Source organism: Dromiciops gliroides, chromosome 2 (genome assembly GCF_019393635.1).
Source record: "Dromiciops gliroides isolate mDroGli1 chromosome 2, mDroGli1.pri, whole genome shotgun sequence".
NCBI classification, from domain to species: domain Eukaryota; kingdom Metazoa; phylum Chordata; class Mammalia; order Microbiotheria; family Microbiotheriidae; genus Dromiciops; species Dromiciops gliroides.
In genome coordinates this window covers 552,006,520-552,029,183 of record NC_057862.1, presented here as the reverse complement: position 1 = coordinate 552,029,183, position 22,664 = coordinate 552,006,520, and the positions used below count along the sequence as shown (strand labels likewise).

The window sequence follows — 22,664 nt, the reverse complement described above, 5'->3', positions numbered from 1 at the left end:
GAAATGGAGAATGTATGAATGTATGAAAACAATGTATGAAAGAATGTATGAATATCTGAACTAAAAACAGAAAGGTAGACATGAGTCATGTTGTAAAAGGCTCTAAGTGCCAGGTTAAGGGATCTGTATTTAATCCTAGAATCAAGAGGAAAGTTTTTGAACAGGGGAGTGAAATGGTTGATGAGCTATGGTTTTTTATATTAATTAAATTAATCAATATCAATTAATTATTTAATTGATTTTTGTTGATTAATTATTGATTTTTGGTTGATTTAATTAGCTGTCAAAAGTCATTGAGCAGTTATTAAGCGTTGCTTGCTATGTATATCAGGTCGTATGTGGAGGACAAATTGTAGAGAAGAGAATGGAAGAAGCAGGGAACCAATTAGAAGACTATTTAATTAGCTCAGAGAAAGATAATGAGGGCCTGAACTAGAGTAAATTATGTTGAAAGGAGATTAATGAAAGATGTGAGAGATGTTGTGGAGGTAGAATGGACAACAATTGACATTTGATATTATGGGATGAGGAAATAGTCAAGGACGATGCCACGTTTGTGAACCTGGGTGATTGGAGGGATGGTGGTGTCCTCAATAGAAATAGGGACATTTGGGGGGAAGGGGAAATAGTAATTGTTTTGGACATGTTGAATTTGAGACAAACATACTATGTGACATTTTTATAGCACTTTAATGTTTACAAAGCAACTTATATACATATTCATTTGATTTTCCCAACAACCATGAGAAGTAGGCCTTACAAGATTATACCCATTTTACATTCAAGAAAACGGCTCAGGGAAGATAAGTGGCTTGCCTTTGGTCACATAGCTAATAAGTGTCTAAGGTGAGATTTGAACCCACATCTTCCCAAATCTACAGACTAGCCATTATTCAGTGCTGCCTTTCAAAGTTGCTACAAGTCATAAAGGTAAGATGTCTAGCAAATAACTAGTGAGTTGGAACTAGAGTTCAGAAGAGACTTAAGCTAGATATAGAGATATGGGAGTTATATTTATAAAAAATAATCTTTGAACCCACAGTAAAATCACCAAGGAAAAAAGAGTATAAAAAGAGGACATTGAATATCCTTTCCAGCATTGTATCATCTGTAAATTTGGCAAGCATGTCACTGTGTTTTCATTCAAAATAAAAATGTTGAAATAGTGAACCAGTCATGAGACTATTTTTTTTTGCAGGATGAATATCCTAAAAGAGATTTTCATCTTGAATTTCAAGCCTTTTGTCCTCTGAATTCTTTTTAATACCATAGGCTATTCCCAACAACCAAAACAATTTTTACCACATTTTCTGTACAGTGAAAAATAAGAAATCTATACACGTGTCTATAACATTTTCTGGCAATCATTTCAAGTCCAACTGGTATTCCTAGAACAGGAAATTAAAGGATTAATTTACTTAGCTCAAGGTTAACTGCTGCATGGGACAATCAAACCTCCACATATGAAGAATTACAGCCGGACCATACAGCAGAGAGCCAACTTCCCTTGCTAGAATCCTGGACCTGTCTTCTACCAAAGGTACTCCTTTACTTGTAAGGCCCTAAGCCTTCTTTCACCAGGATTCAAGGATCATTGAAAAAATTGCAGCCACCAGCTTCTCCTTGAGTTTTCCAATGCCTAGGAGAAATATTCTCCTCCTTTTTAAAATATACTTTAAAGTTAAAAAAATGATATTCAAATAAGCAAAATTAACAGGACAAAACTAAAATGTACAATGTGATCATCCTGTAATATTTCACTTTCTAGAAGGTTTGCTAAAACTAATTCATATATTTCTCCCTTTTTTTCTATTTCTTACTCTTTCAAAAAACTCACCAGCTTTCCTTTCCCCTTCCACTCCATAACACCTTATCCTGTCCTGTCTTATTTCTTTCCTGGGAAGTTACAGTTGAAACTGTTTTACTGGTTCAAACTTCAGTGGCACAATTAAACAAACATTTATTAAGCATATGCCAGGCTTTGTACCCTGAAATACAGAGATTTAAAAAAAAATCCCTACCAACCTGAACAGAATTATGATCTAATGAAGAGGCTACACACAAATAAGTGTGATGGAAAATTCAATATAATATGACAAAGAAAAGTTCTCTAAGAAAATCTGAGGGATTGATAACTTTCAGCTGGGACAATCATAGGAAATTAGGATGCTAGTTCTAGAGCTGGACCTCAGAGGTTACCTGGGCCAACCTCCTCATTTTGCAGGTGAGGAAACTGAAGCCCAGAGAATTTAAGTGACTTGCCAAAGATCACACAGGTAGTGAGTATTTGAGTCAGGAGGTAAAACACTGGTGCAAATTTCATGGAAATGACATCTGAGCTGGGTCATGAAGGCAGCGAATCAGTACAAAAAATGCAGAGGTAGGAGATCACAGAAAGAGTTGGGGGATCACAGCTAGTGGTCTGGTTTGTCTGGAACATAGAATGTAAGAAACAGAACAGTATGGGACAAAGCAGGAATTGGAGGTTGGAAGCAGGTTGTGAGTAACTGTAAAAGCCAGTGCAAGGAAGTAAGGTGCCATTGCTTGCCAAGACATGAGGTTTCAGAGGGTTTGCTTCAGCTTTCCTGGTCTGCTTAGAAACCAACTCAGAGCAGCACCAAGTTTAACTCATATTCTTTGAAAGTATTCCATGATATTTTATCAAAATAGAGATAGAATTTAGTCATAGCAAAGCCAGGAAGCCTTTCTTTTATCCAGCCCCAAGAGAGGGGGGTGTGTTTCTCCCAGGCAGTGGAAAGTAAAAGTGTTATGGTGGAAAGTGTGTTGCATTTAGAGTCCAGAAAACTATGTTCCAGCCTTGTCCCTACCACTTATCAGTCTTCCATGGGCAAATCCTTTAACCATTTGGAGCCTGTTTTTCTCAGTTGTATGGGGATAATAATATGTTCATTACCTGGATTGTTATGAAGAAGGGTTTGATAAATATAAGCCATACTACCAATTCTCTCCCTTTATTCAGATGTCTTCCTCCTCACCCCCACCTAATCCAGAATAATCCATAAGAAACTGTGTCCCACTCTTCAACTCAAAGCATAGAACTAAGATTCCATTTTTTTTTTCCAGTTTGTATGAATCTTACCTCCCCACATTGAAAGTGTCATGGAAAGAATACTGGATTCAGAGTCAAACAACCTAATCCTGGGTCTTTCATTTGACCGTGGATGAGTCACTTCTCCTCATTTGCATCATCTGCCAAATGAGGAAATTGGACTGGCTGATCTCTGAAGTCCCATTCAGCTCTAAATTCTCTGGCTACATATTCTGTTAATTGTAGAGTACCTATCACATTCAAGAGATCCAAGGATTATTTTTATATATTGAGAATTATGAGAAGAATCCTGACAATATCAAGATGCCCTGCCAGATTATATTTTATATAGCAAAAAGAAAGGATCTTAAACAGTGCCTATATACACAATCCCTATATGTATATACACTTTTATAAAAAATTAATTTAGGTTGAGTCTGACAACCTTTCTAAAAAGATTCTAAACTTATCACTCCTTGTGGAGCTGATTTGTAAACTCTCTGTCTATAGAATTTTCCTGGAGCAATTAGCTTTTATTTCTAAGGTTGTCTGGCAAATTACTTTCCTTATTGGTCAAACAGATCCATATTCTCCCTCCTCCCAACTATCTCATTGTTTATTATAAAACAACCTGGAGAAAGAAAAATAAGAATAGGTAGGTAGTGATGTTTTGTACATATGATTGTTGTCCAGTTTTTGGGTTTTTTTTTTTTTTTGTACTTAAGAACCTCACTTGTACATAAGAACCACAGATTTGGAACCCTTAAGGAGAAAATCATTCTGGACAACTGAGCTTTCCAGAGCCTTGGTTTATCACTCAAACACTAAAACTGTTTATAAACCATTTTTATAGAAGTCTCTATTAAGTACAACAACTTCTTGTTTTCTTAAACAGAATGTGCTAAGGCTAACCTATTCATATCTTAGAATCATTATACATATCAACTTATTGTATCGTACAATAATAAAGTGATATGTTTAGGAATTCATGAAGTCTTCAGCACTGTGCTTAGTGGTTGGTTGGCCTTTGTGCTTAAAGAGGACCAAAATGGGGGGGGGGCAGCTAGGTGGCACAGTGGATAAAGCACCTGCCTTTGATTCAGGAGGATCTGAGTTCAAATCCAACTTCAGACACTTGACACTTACTAGCTATGTGACTCTGGGCAAGTCACTTAACCCTCACTGACCCACAAAAAAAAGGACCAAAATGACATCACTGTGTTGGGGTCAAGCTACAGCGTGTTCCACTGTGGCTGATCAGACAAGTACGAGCTCAGAAGGCTCTCCCATAGGTCCATATGCACATTTGGCACAGAGATGCCTCTAAATTCACACATCTCACATTTCTTTTGAGCTACTACAATTCTGCTTTGCTCACAAAGCATGCACAGCACCTTCTTTGAGGCTGAGCAGTCCTGTGGCAATGTCTCTTGTGTCTTACAATCAATTCCAAATCAGTTCTTCAGAGACCTTGAGAGTGTCCTTGTACAACTTCTTTACTGATTACTAGTCTGGAACTGTTGTACTTTTAACATTCTTTTTGCTGCTTTTTATAGTTTCTCTCTTGCTGACAGCTATTGTTTTTCTCTACTGTCAGTATGCCTGTAACAGTCTCTTCTTAGTTGTTGTTTTGTTTTGGTTTTTTTCCATTGCTTTGGAAAATAGATCAGAGGATCAAAAATTTAGAGCTAGAAATAACCCTGAAGGTCATCTACTCCAACTTTTTTTTATAGATGGGAAACTGAGGCCCAAAGAGTTTACATGATCTGCCTAAATTCATAGATACAACAAAGTGGTAGGATTTGAACCTAGAATCTCTAACTCCAAATCCAGCATGCTCTCCACTATGCCACACAAACCATTCGAAATTCTGTGAACAAAAGAAGAATAAAGAGGCTCTGACTGAGGGCTTCTTGTATGAGTAAAGTAAATGAACTTCATTACACAAATATTGATATTAATTTTGTTGACTTACAGGCCACTTTTTTTTTTACTTGGCTTTAATGAGCATTTATCACTTCCCAGGTCTCAGTTGTGTTCCAGACAGATGAGGTTTCCAGAATAACAGTGGGCTGCCTGTACATCTCTTCCCTGTACAAAGCAATTTTCAAAAGGTTTCCTTTCTTTTATTCTTAGTGAATTATGCCTATACTTTGATTTGTCCTTAGTATCACATCAAGCAGAACAGAATGACATTCTTTTATCAATGTCATCACAGTAAACTGGAAACAAAATATATTTTATTTTAATTCATTTTCAAGTAAATTATTCTAAGTCCATAAGCCCTATGATCTCATTTTGAGGTTTTTCATAGGTATCAACTCTTTATAGGCAGCATGGGGAACAAGCAAGATAATAGAGCCTTGGTTAGTATATAAAAGAATTTAAAATACTAAGTATGTTGTTCTTTAAGTGATTGTGTTATAAGTGCCATAATAGTGAACAAAATAAAATTTACCATGTATACATAGCTAATGTTTAATGTCTATATTAGCTGATTAATGTCAGCCACATTTACTGATAATATTCCAGATGTTCACCATTAAGTCAACAATTGTTCACTCTGCTAAGGTCAATACCAGCTATTTGATTAACATTAAGGCACTTTTATATAACAGACTTCTGTTGAGTGTTTGTTCTGTTTTGTTTTTAATTTCTGATTTAGAGCCTTGAACTGGCTCTATTTTCCATCCTCTCCTCCCCCAATCATATAGAGCCAAAAACATTTTTCAAGAATGCAACAGGTTCTTCCAAGAACTTTAGTGCTTATTGTAATAGGTTATTTGAACTTTCATTGGTTACTTTTGGCAGGGCCACAGTTCAGAGCACTAATGACCTGTAACCAAGAAGCATTCTAGAGGAAAGAAAAATCCATCCAGTACAATGCTTAAAAAAAAATGACTGGACAGAACTTAAGAGTGAACAAGCTTATAATCAAGCTTTTAGGAATTAATTTTGTTTTTGTGTATAATGAGATGTAGTCCTGATAGGCAAAATGAAATCATTCTATATGTTTGAAAGGCATCAATACATAATTAAAATGAGTCTATTGGTTAATCAATATATTTTTCAGCATGCCATTCACATGCTGCAAGAATTGAAATGAATTTTTTTCTAACTGCAGCTATCTCCTCTATAATGATGTTATTAAAATGTATACAAATAAATTCATACATTAGACTTCTCTGTTTAAATGCTGTTCTCAAATAAGAAAGTATAAAAATAAAGACTCTACGATATTATACCTAGGACCACATGGGAAAAAATATTATTGCTTCTAGTTTTAAATCTTCTGAGAAGGCACATTTTAACATTTTCCCTTTTGTATCTCAAGGGGCCACTAATATTTAAGCATGATAAAACACCCCAAAAACTCAAATTAGTTTCCATTTTCATGAAGATGAGCATATCTCAACTTTGGTTTTGTTTCTTGTTAATTGCATTCCTAGTTCCTTTTCCAGGGGAAGAAAAGGATGGGGGAAATGACACTATAACAGGCTTTATGTAAGATCACTGGATTCTATGGTGATCCTAGAGAACTCTTTCCTGATTTGGAAATAAACCAATTTCAGGAATGTGTCCTGAGAAAAGACAATAAGGAACTGTTGCATTTGGTTTAGGCCAAACACGTTTTTGGAACTTCCAGGATGATGCACATCTCTTCTCTATTAAGAGGCAGATATCTTGGCTTTATGTTTCTGGTAGGCATTTACAATTTCAGAAATCACTGAAGGGTCCTCCAGAGTAGTAATATCTCCCAGATCCTGAGTATGGTCAGTGACTATTTTCCTTAAGAGCCGCCTCATGACTTTTCCGGACCGAGTTTTTGGAAGACGTTTTACCACCTAATAAGAAAAAGGAGAGAGGAGCATTATTAGAATTTGGAAATGATACCCTGCCCTTTAGGATCTGAGGATAGCTATAAACTAGGGCCTGATTGACTGATAAAACAAAAAGGTATTTGCTCTGGACCATCCAGTCACCTCAGATGAAAAAGCAATTTTTACAATAGGTTACTTTTTTGTAATTCATCATATAGAGAGATTCCTGAGGTAATAGTTCCCTATGATATGCCGTATATAGATATTCTAGGATGATGTTTTCTAATCATAGTTCTTCCAAAGTTCCTGTGTCAGCCTACAATCTAAAACTAATCTTGGCAAGTAGAAAGTGATCCCAGTACTGAAAACAACCCAGAGATTAGAACTACTAAATCTTTAGAGACAACTTAAGGACAATGTACTTCCATGAAGCACCTTCTTAGCTAAACAGTACAAATTTCCTTCAGATGGTTTTTCCCCCACACCCAAATTCACAACTATCATTCGTAAATTTTTCTTTTTTTCTTTAATTTCCCTTACTTATATGGAAATAGTTGTCTATACCCCAGCTCCTTAAACTGTGAGTCAAGATCCCATATGAGGTCACTTAACTGAATGTGGGGGTCGTGAAAAATTTGGCAGTAAATGTTTGATTTGTATACTTATTTTATATACCCAGGGTCACAAAAATTTCTTGGGTAAAAAAGGGTCACAATTTGGAAAAGTTTAAGAAGCTCTGATATAAGCTACTGGGTAGGTATCCCACTTCTGACTCATACTGTCTACATCAGAGCTTCTCAAACTTTTTTGATTCACGACCCCTTTTCACCCAAGAAATGTTTACAGGACCCTAGTTATATAAAGTATAAAAGTAGGTGTATGTATAACCTTTTGCTATTACCAAATTTTTGTGCCCCCACATTCAGTTACACGACCCCATATGGGGTTGCAACCCACAGTTTAAGAAGATGGGCCTTACCCCTGCCCTCTCCCCCTTCCCAAAGTCTTGGGCAATGTGTTAAGTACTTTCAATGTTGCCCTCATCACATTCCCTGGAGATTCCCCAAATCAACACGCCTTTGTGTGGACCCAAGCTTCCCATAACTTAATGTCCTTAGTGGTCCAACACACAACAGTTATAATCTTCCTCACATATTATGTCTATTTTAATAGTTAGAAAAGTTGAAACAGCCACTGTTCTGAACACCCAGTGAAATTACAAAGAAGTTCCCATCCCCCCAAAGTAAGCCATCCAGTACAGAACAGCTGCTGACCTGAATTAGTAAAAGGGACTTTCCTCACCAGAACTTCCTATCACAATGAAGTCAAATCCAAACCAAATCAAAATGCAATCTTGTAACTGGGAATCCAGATAATGAATACTCTGATAAGGAGGACCTTTTATATTAACATTCTCTCCATGATATTCTCCCTATGATTGCCCATGAATCATTAAATGTCACAATTTCTGAAGAATCAAAGTTGCTTAAAATCCAAAGGTCGGGGCAGCTAGGTGGCGCAGTGGATAGAGCACCGGCCCTGGAGTCAGGAGTACCTGGGTTCAAATCCGGCCTCAGACACTTAACACTTACTAGCTGTGTGACCCTGGGCAAGTCACTTAACCCCAATTGCCTCACTAAAAAAAAAAAAAATCCAAAGGTCAATGGAGAGCCATGGTAATCATAAATTGGCTGCAGTATATTACAAATGATAACTTACATACAGGTGTCATAAAACATTAATCAAGAGATGTAAGATTGAAAAGAGGTGACCTGTCATATATTAAGGAGGAAAAAATAACAGGTGGATAGACCAAGCATTGTACTGGTACCCATAGGATATATAAAGACCTAATAGCCTCTGGAGGGCTTATGGAAATATGGATAAGATAAGTACAGTATGGGAAAACAAATATGGGTTGCAGCCTATACCACTGGAGGAAGTGCCTATATCATTGAGATCATGAAGCCACTGGAATACAGTAAAAAGTAATGACTCTCTACTGACCTGGGACAAAAAAAATGGCAGTTAACAAATGTTTATAACCTTGGGCCCCACTCACCAGAATTTGATCAGGCACTGCATATTTGGCTATCTTGGTGGCAACGATCGATTTGAGCTCATTCAATATGATGTCTGAATTATCTATGTCATCTTTCAGTACTATGAAAGCACATGCAGCTAAAAGAAAAGGAAAGAGATGGAATGTTAGAATACAAATCATCTTCTAAAGACCATTTCTTTTGCTATATGTAAGTTACTACTTAACCAATAATTTTCACGAAATTCATTGACAAAATAATTGAGTGCTAAATGGTAATTTAATAATCCTACCCAAAACACCATCACTATAATGCAAAGGTACATACACTGCTACCTTTCCCCAAAGTTCAAAGATGTGCCCCAGTACTGAAAACCTTCTATAACCTTGGAATACAACTAAACAATTTATCACCTAGAATTACAGTATTTTTTAAGGTGGAAGACTTCAGTGACTATCTGATGAAACTCATACCTAAAAAAGGAATCTTCCCTAGGTATTTTAATACCTAGCAAGACATTATCCAGCCTCTGCCTGAAGACCTCTGATGAGTGGAAACATCTCCCAAGCCAAATTATTCCACTTTGGGACAGCTGTAATTATTAGGGAGCCTTTTCCAATATCAAGCCAAAATTTTCCTTCTAGTTTTTTTCGCTGGGCCAAAGAGAACAAACCCAACCATTCTTCCACATGACAACCTTTCACTTACTTGGAGACAGGTGTCATGTCTTCTGAAGCCTTATCTTCTCCATATGACCTATCCTCCATTCTTTCAACCACTTCTTCTTCCACATGAACTCTATATCCTTCACCTCCTTTAGACATTACCAGATGAATCATGATCATATTAGTCCCCTGCTTAAAATTTTTCAATAATTTCCCCATTTTCTACAAAATAGTCCAAATTCCTAGTCTACCATTCAATGACTTCCATGATCTGGCTCCAACTTATTTTTCTAATATCATCCCCCACTACATTCCTTCATGCATCCTCTGCTGCAACCAAACTAGACTCATTGTCATTCCTCCCAAATACTCTGTGTTTCCTTGTCTTTTTATATCCACCTGGAATCCTATTATCTTTATTGTTATCTTTCTATCTCCATTTATTAAAATCCAATCATTCCCTCAAGGTCAAGTCCAAATGCTACATTCTCCATGAAGTTCTCTCTTATCCACCAAGTGGGAAGTAATCTTTGCTTTTTCTTTACTCCCACAGTACTTAGTTTGTTTCTCTTTTGTGGGGCTTATCTCTTCCTATCATATATATGTATTTCTATGTTTTGTTTCCCATAACTTCACTCATCATGGAGTGAAGGTGAACCCAGCTTCTCAATGCCTACCTATACTGGCAAAGCCTAGGTTCTAACCAGTCCTACCAAGCTAGGGAAGCTTCCAGAACAAGATTTTATTTGAGAACTAGATTAACAAAGATTGGAAAAGTTTGCCAACGGATAGGCTGCAAGCTAATGAATTTTTCAGCCAAAACAATTTTCAGTGACAACCTTTGAAATTATAGAGACCTTGCAGCTTGGATAGATGGAGTATCTGCATCAGCAAAATAATGGAACCTATTATCCTAAATTATAAGTTGAGAGCAGGGACTATGATTGATCTTTTTAACTCCTCTTCCCTGAACATATATAATGCCTATGACAGTACCTTGCACATAACAGGCACTCATTAAATGTTTATTGAACTGAATGAAGTAAAAATGAAACATCACATTCTTAAAATGCATTATAGAAAGCAATCTCAAGTTCTATGAATTATTCTCAAATACCACCTTGGCTTTCTGTAATATCACTCCACATTCATATGACATTTTCAAAACTATATTTACAAAGGTACTCATTTCAAGAATATCTCAAAAGCAATTTGGCTTAGCATTCACCCCTGGAATGCTTTGGAAACTCTCAGTGTGTTGAAATATATGATGAACAAATATTACCTGTATAACAATTGAAACTAATATTAACAGAAAGGCCTTAGTCATATGTACTTGGAATATTCAATTATAGAATATTCAACACTTTTTATTTTTCTCAAAAGAAAAATGTCAAAATTTTCTAGAATTTATTTTATAATCCTGCAATTCTGGTTTAATTGTATGGGCAAGTAGAGACACAAATGCTTATCTGTTGCAGTAGGTCAGAACTGAATTTTTCTCCCTGTCTTTTAACAGCTCACATTGGTTTAAAGGAAGAAAAGAAAAAGGGTTATTCTAAGAAATATGGATGAGGGTAGTCTAGAAGCTAGGCAGAGAGTCCAGGAACCATTGTAGAGAGTACAACCTGTAAAGATGATATTATACTAGATATCAGTGAGCAATGATTCTTAGGGGGAAAGGATCTTTTGGATCCTAGGTTGAAAAAGCATTAAGGATTAGAGAGATTGAGGAAAGAGTAATTACAAGTCAATGGCAGAAATGGGAGGAGGCACTCTGCTCACACACCCAGGAATCCAGTAGATTTCTTGTCCCTTCTTCCGGATTACCTGTACTGAAAATGTCTCTGGTGAGTTGGGGCCAGAGGAGCTGGAGCCACAACTAAATTTCTAGTAGATGAAAATCTCCACAAACCCTTTTCACTCCTTATTTCAGTCCCTTTTGGATTTACCTACTACTGACAGGTAACCAAAGTAAATGCCCAATCCCTTAAAGGGATATTCATTTAATTCAACAAACATTTATTAATCTCCTTCTCTCTTTAGAGTAGTATGTTAGGTACTTGTGGAGATAGAGCTTGCAGTCTAATTGGGGGTGAAGATTCAAATAAAATACAGAATAAGTCCTATATGAAGTCTAAGGGAGAAGGAAAATGATTTCTTTCTGTGAGGAGACAGGGAAAAGGGGAGATTTATTGAACACAAAGTCAAACAATCAATCACAGAGAACCATGTTTTCTTTAGATCAAAGAACAATCATAAATAATAATGCAATGTGCTCAAGATAATGACTTGGATCCAGACTTTAGGAGCAACATAATGAAATCCAGATAAGAAATTCCTTTTCTTTCCAAGGTCCTGGCTATTTGGCAGCCAAAGTTTAATGTCTGTACACTGAGAAAGCATATATCGATAACTTGCATACATGTGTTTGCAAAGAATGTTTTCTTTGGCACGAATGCCACAACATCCTTACTTCAGTCTAGATATCAGCTAGGTATAGCAGAATCTTGCCATCTTTTTAAGGACCTTATAGGAGCTATATTTCTTCATATAAATGTCAGCTTCCCACATGTCTTAGGGCTTTCAGCATAACTGATGTACTTACAAGACAAAGGAGTTAAAAAATAACCAAATCCCTGTAATATCACAATTTTTAATCAGCTAATCAATAATAATTTATGAAGTGCCTATTATATAGCAGACACCGTGCTAGGCTCTAAGTTTCACAAAGACCAAATAAAAAAAAAAAGAAAGAAAGAATTGCTACTGGTGAGAAGCATACATTCTTTCAGAGGAGATAACATGTACATAGATAAGAACATGCAAAAAATAATAATACAAGGTTGTTAGGGAGGGCACTAGCAGTTGTGGGGATGAGGAAAGGCTTTTTAGAGAAAGTGGGCCTTGTCCTGAAGGAAATGAAAGATTCTATGAGGTGGAGATGATGAGGGAGTATATTCTGTAGCCAGTGCAACAGTAAGAGAAGGGATAGGGGGATGAGGGGAAGAAAGATGAAGTACCATGTGTGAGGAGCAGAAAAGGTCAGTTTGGCTAAGCTATAGAGTGTGAGAAAAGAAGTCATATATAATGAGGGTAGAAAAACAGATTAAGACCCAGTTGAGAAGGGCCTTAAAAAAAAGACTTCAAATTTTATCTTTAAAGGCATAACTTTATCACAGTTTGTTGAGTAAGGGAGTGATACACTATTGTCAGGCTTCCTGACAATCACTGGGCAACAAGAGAGTAAATGTGCAAAATTTCTTGAGTGGGGAGGAAGAAAAGAATCTTTACTGATCTTTTGAAGTCTTTTGAAGAATATATGCTACTTGAAAGAAGACCTTACTGGTATTTGGAGTAAGGAAGAAAGACCTCAAGAGAGAGGTTCAAGGAGTCAAGACTGTTATCCAATATACCAACAGAGGTTTTAGAGTTGGGAAAATAAAAGACCATTTGTAGATAATAAAAGTTTACATTTATATAGGGATTTATCAGTTTTTTCCTCATAATTGGCCTCTGAGGAAGGTAGTACACATGTTGTTGTCCCATCTTATAGATAAGAACCTGAGATTCAGAGAGATTAAGAGGCTTACTAAACTTACCCAAGTCCTAAATTTCCTATTTCCTGAAGTCCAGAATGCTCAAGCTGACCATTATTAGACCCTGACTGGTCTGCTGCCAAATCATCTTTGCATCTTTATCTTCTACTATTCTCTTTCACAAACTCTACGTTGCAGCCGAACCAATCTATTCAAGAATACGTTGTATTTTCCTGGATTTGTGCCTTTGCTTATATGCACTCTTTGCTTCTTGATTGTCCTTCACACCATTTACCTATCAAAATTCTATTAATTCTTCAAAGACCAGTACAAAATCTCATCTCCCCCAAGAAGCCATGGTAGGCTACCCCACAAAGAAGTGATCTCTTGAAACTACAAACTCCAGTTGCACTTGTTACCTATAGAATTCATATATGATACTAGTAATGTAATACTTATATTTTGGTTCCAAACCTAGGAGGTAGCCAATAACAATTTTCTGAATGAAATAAAAGATAATAATTCCAGCCTCATGTTCCAACAGCTGACTCTCCTAACACATTTTAAGGGGAAACAAAGCTGGAGAGCAATACAAATTTTTTTGGCAGTCAAACCAGTTTTAGGAATAGAAAAGAGAAATAAAAGATTATAAAGCAGCAAGCAACTACCAACTATCTGGGGTGGATAAGATATGTAAGACCTAAGCCCAAAATAGATGAATAACCAAACATACCATTAGAAAAGATCCTTAATGAGTTTTTATTTAAAGAAAATGCAGAAATGATATAAAATGATAGCTATTATGCCTAAAAAACAAGAAAGGAGAGAAAACCAGACAGGACATAGGACATACTTAGCAACTTGCCACCCCTTTTTTTAAATCCTTATGGTCAAATTAGCACACATCAGCAAACTCACAGGAGGTCATTGAGATACTTGAAAATTTTGAAGGAAACAGTAATATAGACTTTTAGGCATTTGACCTTGCTTTTGGAACCATAAACCAAGAAATTTTGGGAATGCTACCATAGGACACAGTGGTAAATAGACTTGGGGAGGAGAAGTGTCATGAACTCCTTTCAATAGCATTCAGGGGATGTAAGGAGGCCATAATCTCCCCTGCAGTGATCCTCAAAAGACCTTCATTTCTATAGTAATGCCATCCTCAAATAATACATATTTATGTTGAATCAGTTTCAGAAATTTTTACTACACAGAATGTCCAATTTGCCCATAATTTTTTTTTAAAAAGAACTGCATTATCCTTTCCTTGTGGCACCTAGGGACCACTATTTTCAACATTCCTGAATAATTTGTATATACAATAGATATGAAATTAGAATAATTCACAAATTATAACTTTTTTAACACTCACCTTCTCCTTTTATGTCATGAGGATAGCCAATCACTGCTGTTTCAGGCACAGCAGGGTGGTTAGCCTGATAATAGAGAAAGACAAGAAAAACAGAATATATGAGATTAGATAAATAAACCAAATTCAGTAGATTAATCCATCTCAAATCTGATGCATACCAATTCACCTGCCTCCCACCCCCTATTACATGATATGAAGAAATGAGGTGTTATGCAGTGTTTGTAGAAGAGGCAATTAGGGAAATAAGAACTTTTATTTGTGAATTACCATTGCATCTTCAATCTCTGCAGTTCCTAGCCGATGACCACTGATGTTGATAACATCATCCATCCGTCCAGTTATCTGATAATATCCATCCTCAGTCCTATGAGCACCATCTCCAGAGAAATAATAACCTGATATGATAAAAGGGTTTAGTATCAATAAATGCAAACTTGGCCTTGACCCTGAGAAAGGTCCTGCCAGAGTTAATATCCTTCCAGTGACCCAATCCAACAACTTCTGTTTTAAAAAAAAAAACTGTCCAATGGTCAAACTGAATCATTCCTGGAATCATTAGTCTAGAAAATATGGTATATGACTTAGATACTAAGAGCTACTATCAAAATAGCCCAAAAAATTAAATGCATAGAAAACTATAGCATAAGGGGACATGGAAGAAAAGGACAAATTTGTTAGTATTTTGTTTAAAGTTAATATGTACATTTTTAAAACAAATTATAAATAACTTTGAGCTTAAGATTCAATTAATGATCACTTTTCTCATAGGATTTAAAACTGGAAGGGAAACAAGAGATAATCTGGTTTAATATCTTCACTGCAAACATAAGGAAACTAAAGTTCAAAGGATGGAAATAACTTGTCCTTGGTCATATATCCGGTTAATGGTATAGCTGGAACCTGAACCCATTCTCCTACTCCCTAATCCAGTGTTTGTTCTACTGCACTTCTTTCCCATCTTCTCCCCACCCTCCCAGTGGAAATCTTGAGACGTCTGTCTACAGTGTCAGGTCTTTCACAGCCCAGTTTATGAACAGTGGGTTTTTTAAATCATTCCTGCAGGATTTAGAGCTATAAGGAATTCAGGAGAACATCAAGGTCGACTTCTTTATTCCAAAGAAAACAGAGGCCCAGAGCTTTTAAGTTCAAAGTCACACAGTTAATAAAGTAGCAGTCCTTTTCTAATTGGAAAAGAGGCTGAGAGTTCCTCCAGCCCCTAGTTAATATAAACAAGGAATTCCTATGAGTTTACCTTAACTCACCCACAATTGGTGGTACAGTGGATAGAGTGCCAAGCCTGGAGTCAGGAAGACTCATGTTTCTAAGTTCAGATCCAGCTTCAGACACTTACTGACTCTGTGACCCTAGAAAGTCACTTAACCTTTTTGTCTCAGTTTCCTCAACTGTAAAATGAGCTGGAGAAGAAAATGACAAACCACTCCAGTATCTCTGTTAAGAAAACCCCAAAAGGGGTCAAGAAGAGTTGGACATGACTGAACAACACCTACAATAGACTCTTGTCCTTTTGTTAATATGCAGTGTATGTTATAATAGTATACGGGCCAGGACTATGATAGTATTTAGCCAGGATTCTAAGCTAAATTGTTGTATTTTTTTAATTTTAATACTTTCTACACTAAAGATGCATTCTGATACTTCATCATGATATGAAAAAAGAGCTTGCCTTTTGAAGGTAATATAAGCTCCAGCAAGTCCTAACAAGCAAGAAATACTTCAGGTATAATCCCAGAGATAGACCTGTTGTCTATTGTCCAAGGACTACCCTAAGTAAGGCTGCAGAAGTTCCATCACTTAGGTTGGCCTCAAGGGGATGAATTTTTCAGCCGCAGAATATCTCAAAGACTGTCTACTAAGTTATAGAGTGCTGCAACCCACATTCCATTGTTTCAGTGCCCACACCAATAAAATTACAGATCTTGGAAATACTGAAGTATTTCAATGTTTGTTTGTTTAAAGGTAACTAAGAAACTGAAGCTCAAGTAATATTCCTGAAACATTCTAAGATCCTTTAATGAAAAATACTAAGAAATATCATTCCTTCTAATAAGAAACAGGAGGTAATATGTATTGTCTTTTCTATTTTAAACCCAATAACACAAGATGAAAATCTCCTGCCTTCATTTACATTTTCCATATTTATTTCCTGGTTCTTTTCTTTAGAATGTTGGATTTAGTTCATGATAATTTCTGAGAAACAAGAAACCAATATTTTGCTGAGCTGAGATTTTTGTCACAACCCTAAGCCTATACCAAGTTATCCACTTACACATCTTACCTGGATAAGTTTGAAGTATGCATCAACAAATCTCTGATGCTCTCCATATATTGTCCTTGCTATGCCAAGGCCAAGCCTGAGTAATGCACAAAGCACCAGAGACATCATATCCTTCTATGATTTTCCCCTAAAAATCAAAAGATCAAAAAACAAATGAAAGAAACAAAAAGGCCTCATCAGAAAACAAATTCTGGTGGAGATTGAAGAAGAACCAAGGGAAGAGCTTGCAGTCAATATTGTTTTCTAGGTTATTGGATTTGAGGCAGAAAATGAAAAGCATTTGCCCCCAAAGGAAATTCCTTCTGACTCGTCATTTCTGGTAGGAACCCCTCCCACAGACTGGAAAATTATTATCAATGCACTATCAAATGTATAATGTGCGACATTACATGAAAAAAGTTGAAAAGAATGGAGTTTTACATTTGGGGAGTAGTCTAGAACTATACCCAAAAGGTTATCTGGCAGTTATAGTAGAATATAGGTTCAATACGAGCCTTAAGTTATGGAGCATAGAGAGAATAGGTGTTGGGGAAGAAAAGGCTAGTGGGTTCCACTGTTCCCAAGCCTTGAGATTATGTGCAGCTCTGTGTGCCTACCCCTAAAACAACATGAGTGTCTAGGGAACAATGATGAAAGAGGCCTTACAGAGGTTAGAGATTTAAATATCAGAGTTCTAAGCTGTATTAGTATTCCTCTATAAGAAAACAGTGAAGTTGGAAGAACACAAATAAATCCAGAGCCTGGGGCTTGAGTAAGATCAGTTTGAATGTGAGGGGGTCTCTAACATGAATAAGGCTTGAGTGGAACATAAACTCACCTTTTCATCCACTAATATTGGAGTAATTCCAAAAAAGGGTCTCATAGCCATACCAGGGATGATCTCAGCTCCCTCCTCAGAAGGCCGAGGAGCAATACAAATGCCTCCTGTTTCTATATAAAGAATATGCAAGTAAGGAAAAATATAAGTTATCATAAGGAATGATATTTTTGTACTTATCTAGAATTGATTTTAAAGGGCTTAAAGGATATTATATACGCCATCTCAATCATCCATTCTGAAAACTTCTAAGTACATAGAATTATCCCTATTTCAGGAATTCATGGCAATTATACAACTGCAAAGTCAGGTTTAGGATTTGAGTTTTCTGAATTTATATGTATTCTGCTCGAGAAAGGAAACTGACCAGTAGATATGTTGGGAAATTAAAATATATCAGAAATCAAGTTAAATTTTGTGGTATAGTGGCCCAGATGACTCCCAATTGTATGAGTTTTGTTCTATTTCTGATGACTCCAAGGTTCCTGCATGTGTCAGACAAAAATTTAATTCATTAAGGGGCAAGGCAGAATTTTACAATTTGGACATGTTTTCCTATGACAAAAATGCAAAATTAAATGATGCATTTTATTCAAGAGCAAGTGTAATACATATGAGCATATTTTATATTTTTTAAATTTGTATATATACATGTATGTGTGTAGGTATATGTGTGTATGCATGCATGCATGCATGCATGCATATATGTATAAGCAAGACTATAATCTACAGTTTTGCACCCTAAATCATTTTTACATTGCTTTGTGGCATCTGTGTGAAGTGTTTTCCGAAACGAAATTACTCTGATTACATAGAATTAGAATGTCCCCACAATTCTGAACTTGATTAAATTATTGTCCATTCGGAGCTGTGTTTCTTCACCAGTCTGGCTTCACCTCTGCTCAGATGAACTTTATAGCAGATTAGTGATTTCTACTAGCTGCATTCAGCAGATTAAAATGATCCTCTGCAATGGACTCCCTAACACTGATTCAAATACATAAAAGAGAAAGGCAAAACAATGTTCATTTAAAGGTGAAAAAACTGGATTTCACAACTTTTCCTACTGAAATTAAAGATTTAGTATCATATGCCTCTTCTAAAAAATAGGACTATTCTTGTAAAATTCACTTGGGTACATAAAATAGCACCAAAAAAACCCTTACTATTTGGAGAGCCTAAAGAAAATATGCTCATGCTGTGAGCAATAAACTCACTGTTTCCTCTAACAAATTAATTTTAGCCATATCTTGACACAGTTAGTCATAGTTTGTTACCTGTTTGCCACCAGGTGTCTACTAGTGTGCACCTGCTATCTCCCACCACTTTGTAGAGCCATTCCCAGGCCTCCTGGTTAATTGGTTCTCCCACTGAAACCAAGACAGTAAAAGAAAATCATATGAAAATTCCAAGGCTTGAGGAGATTAAATGCATTCTGTATCACTTTTATTGATCCTTTTTTGTCCTGTAACTGCCTAAGTTATTGTTATCTCTAAACTTAGCTCAGAAAGTCAGTCAAAGACCCATTCTGTTGGTAGGCTTGCTCCCTATGAACAGAATGTCATCTTGCTCAGAGAAACTTGCCTCAATCTACTTTTATTTAATTTTACTCACAACACTTTTGAATTTGGGTAACTTTGCTCTCCCCGCAAGCAAGATAAAATGAAATTTATCTGCTAAATACCAAAAATATAAAAATAGGGTCCCCATCTTTGGCCCCACCCTTAAGCCCCTGGCAGGGCTAGCTATATAGCCCAAAATAAGATGGGATATGAATACCCTGTCATGATCTACTGCAAAGTGACTAGAGGTTCAGGATTAATGACCAACCACAGTTGTGTTGGTAGGGGGAATCCAGAGTTGAGGCAGAGAGAGATGGCAACAGAGACAGGAAGATAAAGCCATGGGGGAAATACAGAAACAGAGATTAAGGCATAGGTCAAATTAAAAGAAAAGACAGAATTGTGTAAGGGATAAAGCAGAAAATCAGAATGGAAAACCAAAATCAAGGACTAGAAGTAATCTCATACTGACACAGAGAAAGAAGACATGTGCCCCTGAACCAAAGTGGGTATGGGGAAGGAATGGTACAAATGTGAAATGTTATATGCACTTTCAGATGTGGTGGCTATATTATTAATTTTACTTAAATTTTCTGCTTTTTGTAAGACCTCCCATGAAGTAGGCAACAACTATAAATGTTTGTAATGTCAAAACAAAACACATCAATAAAACTTTAAAAGAAGCGAGTTGGGATCACTCTGGACCATGCTTTTTCCTCCATCCTAAAAAAACTTAGATTGCCAGGATTGGGAAGTAGGAAAATCACACATCAGCATACATGGTCTGAAAGCATGAGGTATTGCCTGCCCTCTCCAAGATTTTCCTTAAAAGTCTGGAGATAAGCCAACCCTGTGGATCCTGAAACAGTATGTGCTGATGTGTAGAAATCACATCATACCTTCGGTTGAACTGTCCACCCACCTCATGCCATCCTTGAATTTTAATTCAATTTGGCTTCCCAAGGCATTTTTACTGGCAGTCTTTAGGTGTAAAGGATCAGTTCCTTCCTCTGCTGTCCAGTCAGCCAGCTCTGCACTCAGCCAAGCCAACGACATACAGGTTGTTACAAAAATCTTAGAAATGGGTCCCTCGTAAAGGAGCCATCATCAAAAGGCTTTGGCTGAAGTGCCTTCACATTTCCTTTTGTTTATGAGAGTAGACATAATCAAAAACAGTTGATTGTTGATTATTTGCTGTGTACAAGACATTGCATCAAGTACTTTTGGGTAACACAGAGTAAACTGTTTTGAGTAGAACCTTATAATCTAGATGATAAAATTACTCTCACTGGGAAGTTTCTAGAACCCATTATTCACCAAGTCAACAATTCTATTTTAATCTGTATTTTAGCAGTTTAGTGTTCCTTATATAGTCCAAGCTTGATTTCTACTAAGTAGGAAAGAATAATCATTTCATCACCTTTGTTACATCTTTTGTAGGGTGAGACTAAGCTAGCGATAGATATACTTAGATGGGATAAGAAATTTGGGGCTCATTTGCAAGACAATGTTAAACTAGATGTTATGCTACTTAAGGGCAGAGCCTTATACTTCTCTTGTATCCTCCATAGTCTCTACAACAGTTCAAGTAGTAAATAAGGATTGATCAGATAGAATATTATAATAATACAGTTACTGTCTACATGAAGCCTTTCCTGATTACTTGAACTGCTAGTGCCTTCCCTCCTTAATTATCTGTTCTTTCACTATTTTATGCTTATTTTTATTTATTCTCTTTTTAATATATGCTATCTAAATGGTGCAATAGATAGAGCATTGGGCTTGGAATGAGGAAGACTCCTCTTTCTGAGTTTAAATCTGGCTTCAGACACTTACTAGCTATATGACCCTGGGCAAGTCACTTAACTGTTTGCATCACTTTCCTTATCTGTAAAATGAGCTGCAGAAATTATAAACCAGGGGGCAGCTAGGTGGCACAGTGGATAAAACACTGACCCTGGATTCAGGAGGACCTGAGTTCAAATCTGGCCTCAGACACTTGACACTTACTAGCTGTGTGACCCTGGGCAAGTCACTTAACCCTCATTGTCCCTCAAAAAAAACCCCTATAAACCACTCCAGTATCTTTGCCAAGAAAACCCCAAAATGGAGTCACAGTCAGATGCAACTGAACAATAACAGCATCTCTTTTTATATTTATTCTCTATTTAATTATGCAGCAGATAATTAAATTATCCACTAGAGCATCATAGGAATTGCCATACCTGGAATTCACCCTATAAATTTTCTGGGGACTCAAGGGACATGGCAGCTCAGCATTTGGGTGCATTGGAGATGACAAATTCTCTAGGTGCTTCCAGACATGTGATGGTTCACCAGTGAAGGACATGGTCATTATGAAATGATAAAAAACAAGACCCTTCATTGGCCTGCTGACCCAAATGAGCAATGACGGGATAGACTTTATAAAAGGAAAGACAGCTTCCTACTCAGTCTCTTATTTTGACTCTCCATGTAGGAAATAGTGTGGTCTTTCTCTAGGCTCCCTATAAAGGAGGGGGGAGAATGGAGTGCACTCATTCCTTAACCTTGCTCTCATTCCCACATAAAGCATAGACTCAGTTAGAGCAAGCTTACACGTGGAGCTCTATGGCAGCCAGTCTCCTCTTTGTGTTTCCTTTCCTCAGCAAATAATAGAATTCTTCCTCCCGGTGGATGTGTCCAGGTTGTCCAACTAAGTGAGTTTGAAAGGTTCTGAGGTCCTGCATCCAATGAGTGAGCTAACTACTGGCAAGGGAAGCTTTTCCATCAGACAAGTCAATCACCAAAAAGAGGAGAGTCCAAACCCCTGACTTGGCTTGTCAAAAAGCATGGACTTTGAGGGATACAGTGAAGAGCTGAGGTGAATGTACAATGCAGCAGAAATATAAAAGCATCAGCAGTCCTGCAAACTTTCTTTAGGTTTAGATAGCTTTAAGTCATCAACCTCCTGGCCACGGTTAACAATCATCAACACTGCCTTTTGTTTAGTTTAAATGCGATTGCCAATCCACACTTATGAGAGTTGTTTGTGCCTTAGCTTTTTTTTCCCATGTATAGGCAACTAAACACAAAATCTCATACTTGGTTTATATTTGTACAATGAGTACCCTTTCTACTGTTTCATTTTGGAGAAGCCCAAAATATGAATCTAAACCTAAGCTAAAAGTAAATAATTTTCAGGGGACTAGCGATGGGGTTAACAAAGCAGAGTGTGAGAAAATGGAGCCTACCCCCTCTCTCATTATAAGTCATACACTATCCTTAGGACTTAACCCCATCCAGACCTCATGCCTGTGTCAAGAGCAGAGGGGCCCTTATAGGGAAAGGGAATGAGTACAATGCCCCAGTGCTGTGAATCCAGAAGTTTGTTCCTTAATATTAAATTTGTATTTGTTAAATTTTGTATTTGTATTTGTATTAAATATGTATTTGTTTTCCCATTAGAATGTAAGCATTTTGAGAATAAGAATTGTAAAATTTCCTGAGGGAGAAACA

At 36.8% G+C, this 22,664-nt stretch overlaps 1 protein-coding gene across 1 annotated transcript in view; it reads right to left on the bottom strand.

Moving 5' to 3' along the window:
- Positions 1-671: 671 nt before the first annotated feature.
- Positions 672-22,664, bottom strand: part of ACSS1 (acyl-CoA synthetase short chain family member 1) — a 76,878-nt gene continuing 54,885 nt past the window's right edge. The window contains 8 exon segments of the mRNA XM_043982225.1: positions 672-6,894; positions 8,933-9,051; positions 14,492-14,555; positions 14,759-14,889; positions 16,790-16,853; positions 16,855-16,914; positions 17,605-17,717; positions 18,882-18,974. Of these exon segments, the coding sequence (XP_043838160.1) occupies positions 6,718-6,894; positions 8,933-9,051; positions 14,492-14,555; positions 14,759-14,889; positions 16,790-16,853; positions 16,855-16,914; positions 17,605-17,717; positions 18,882-18,974 (821 nt within the window). The 3' untranslated portion in view covers positions 672-6,717.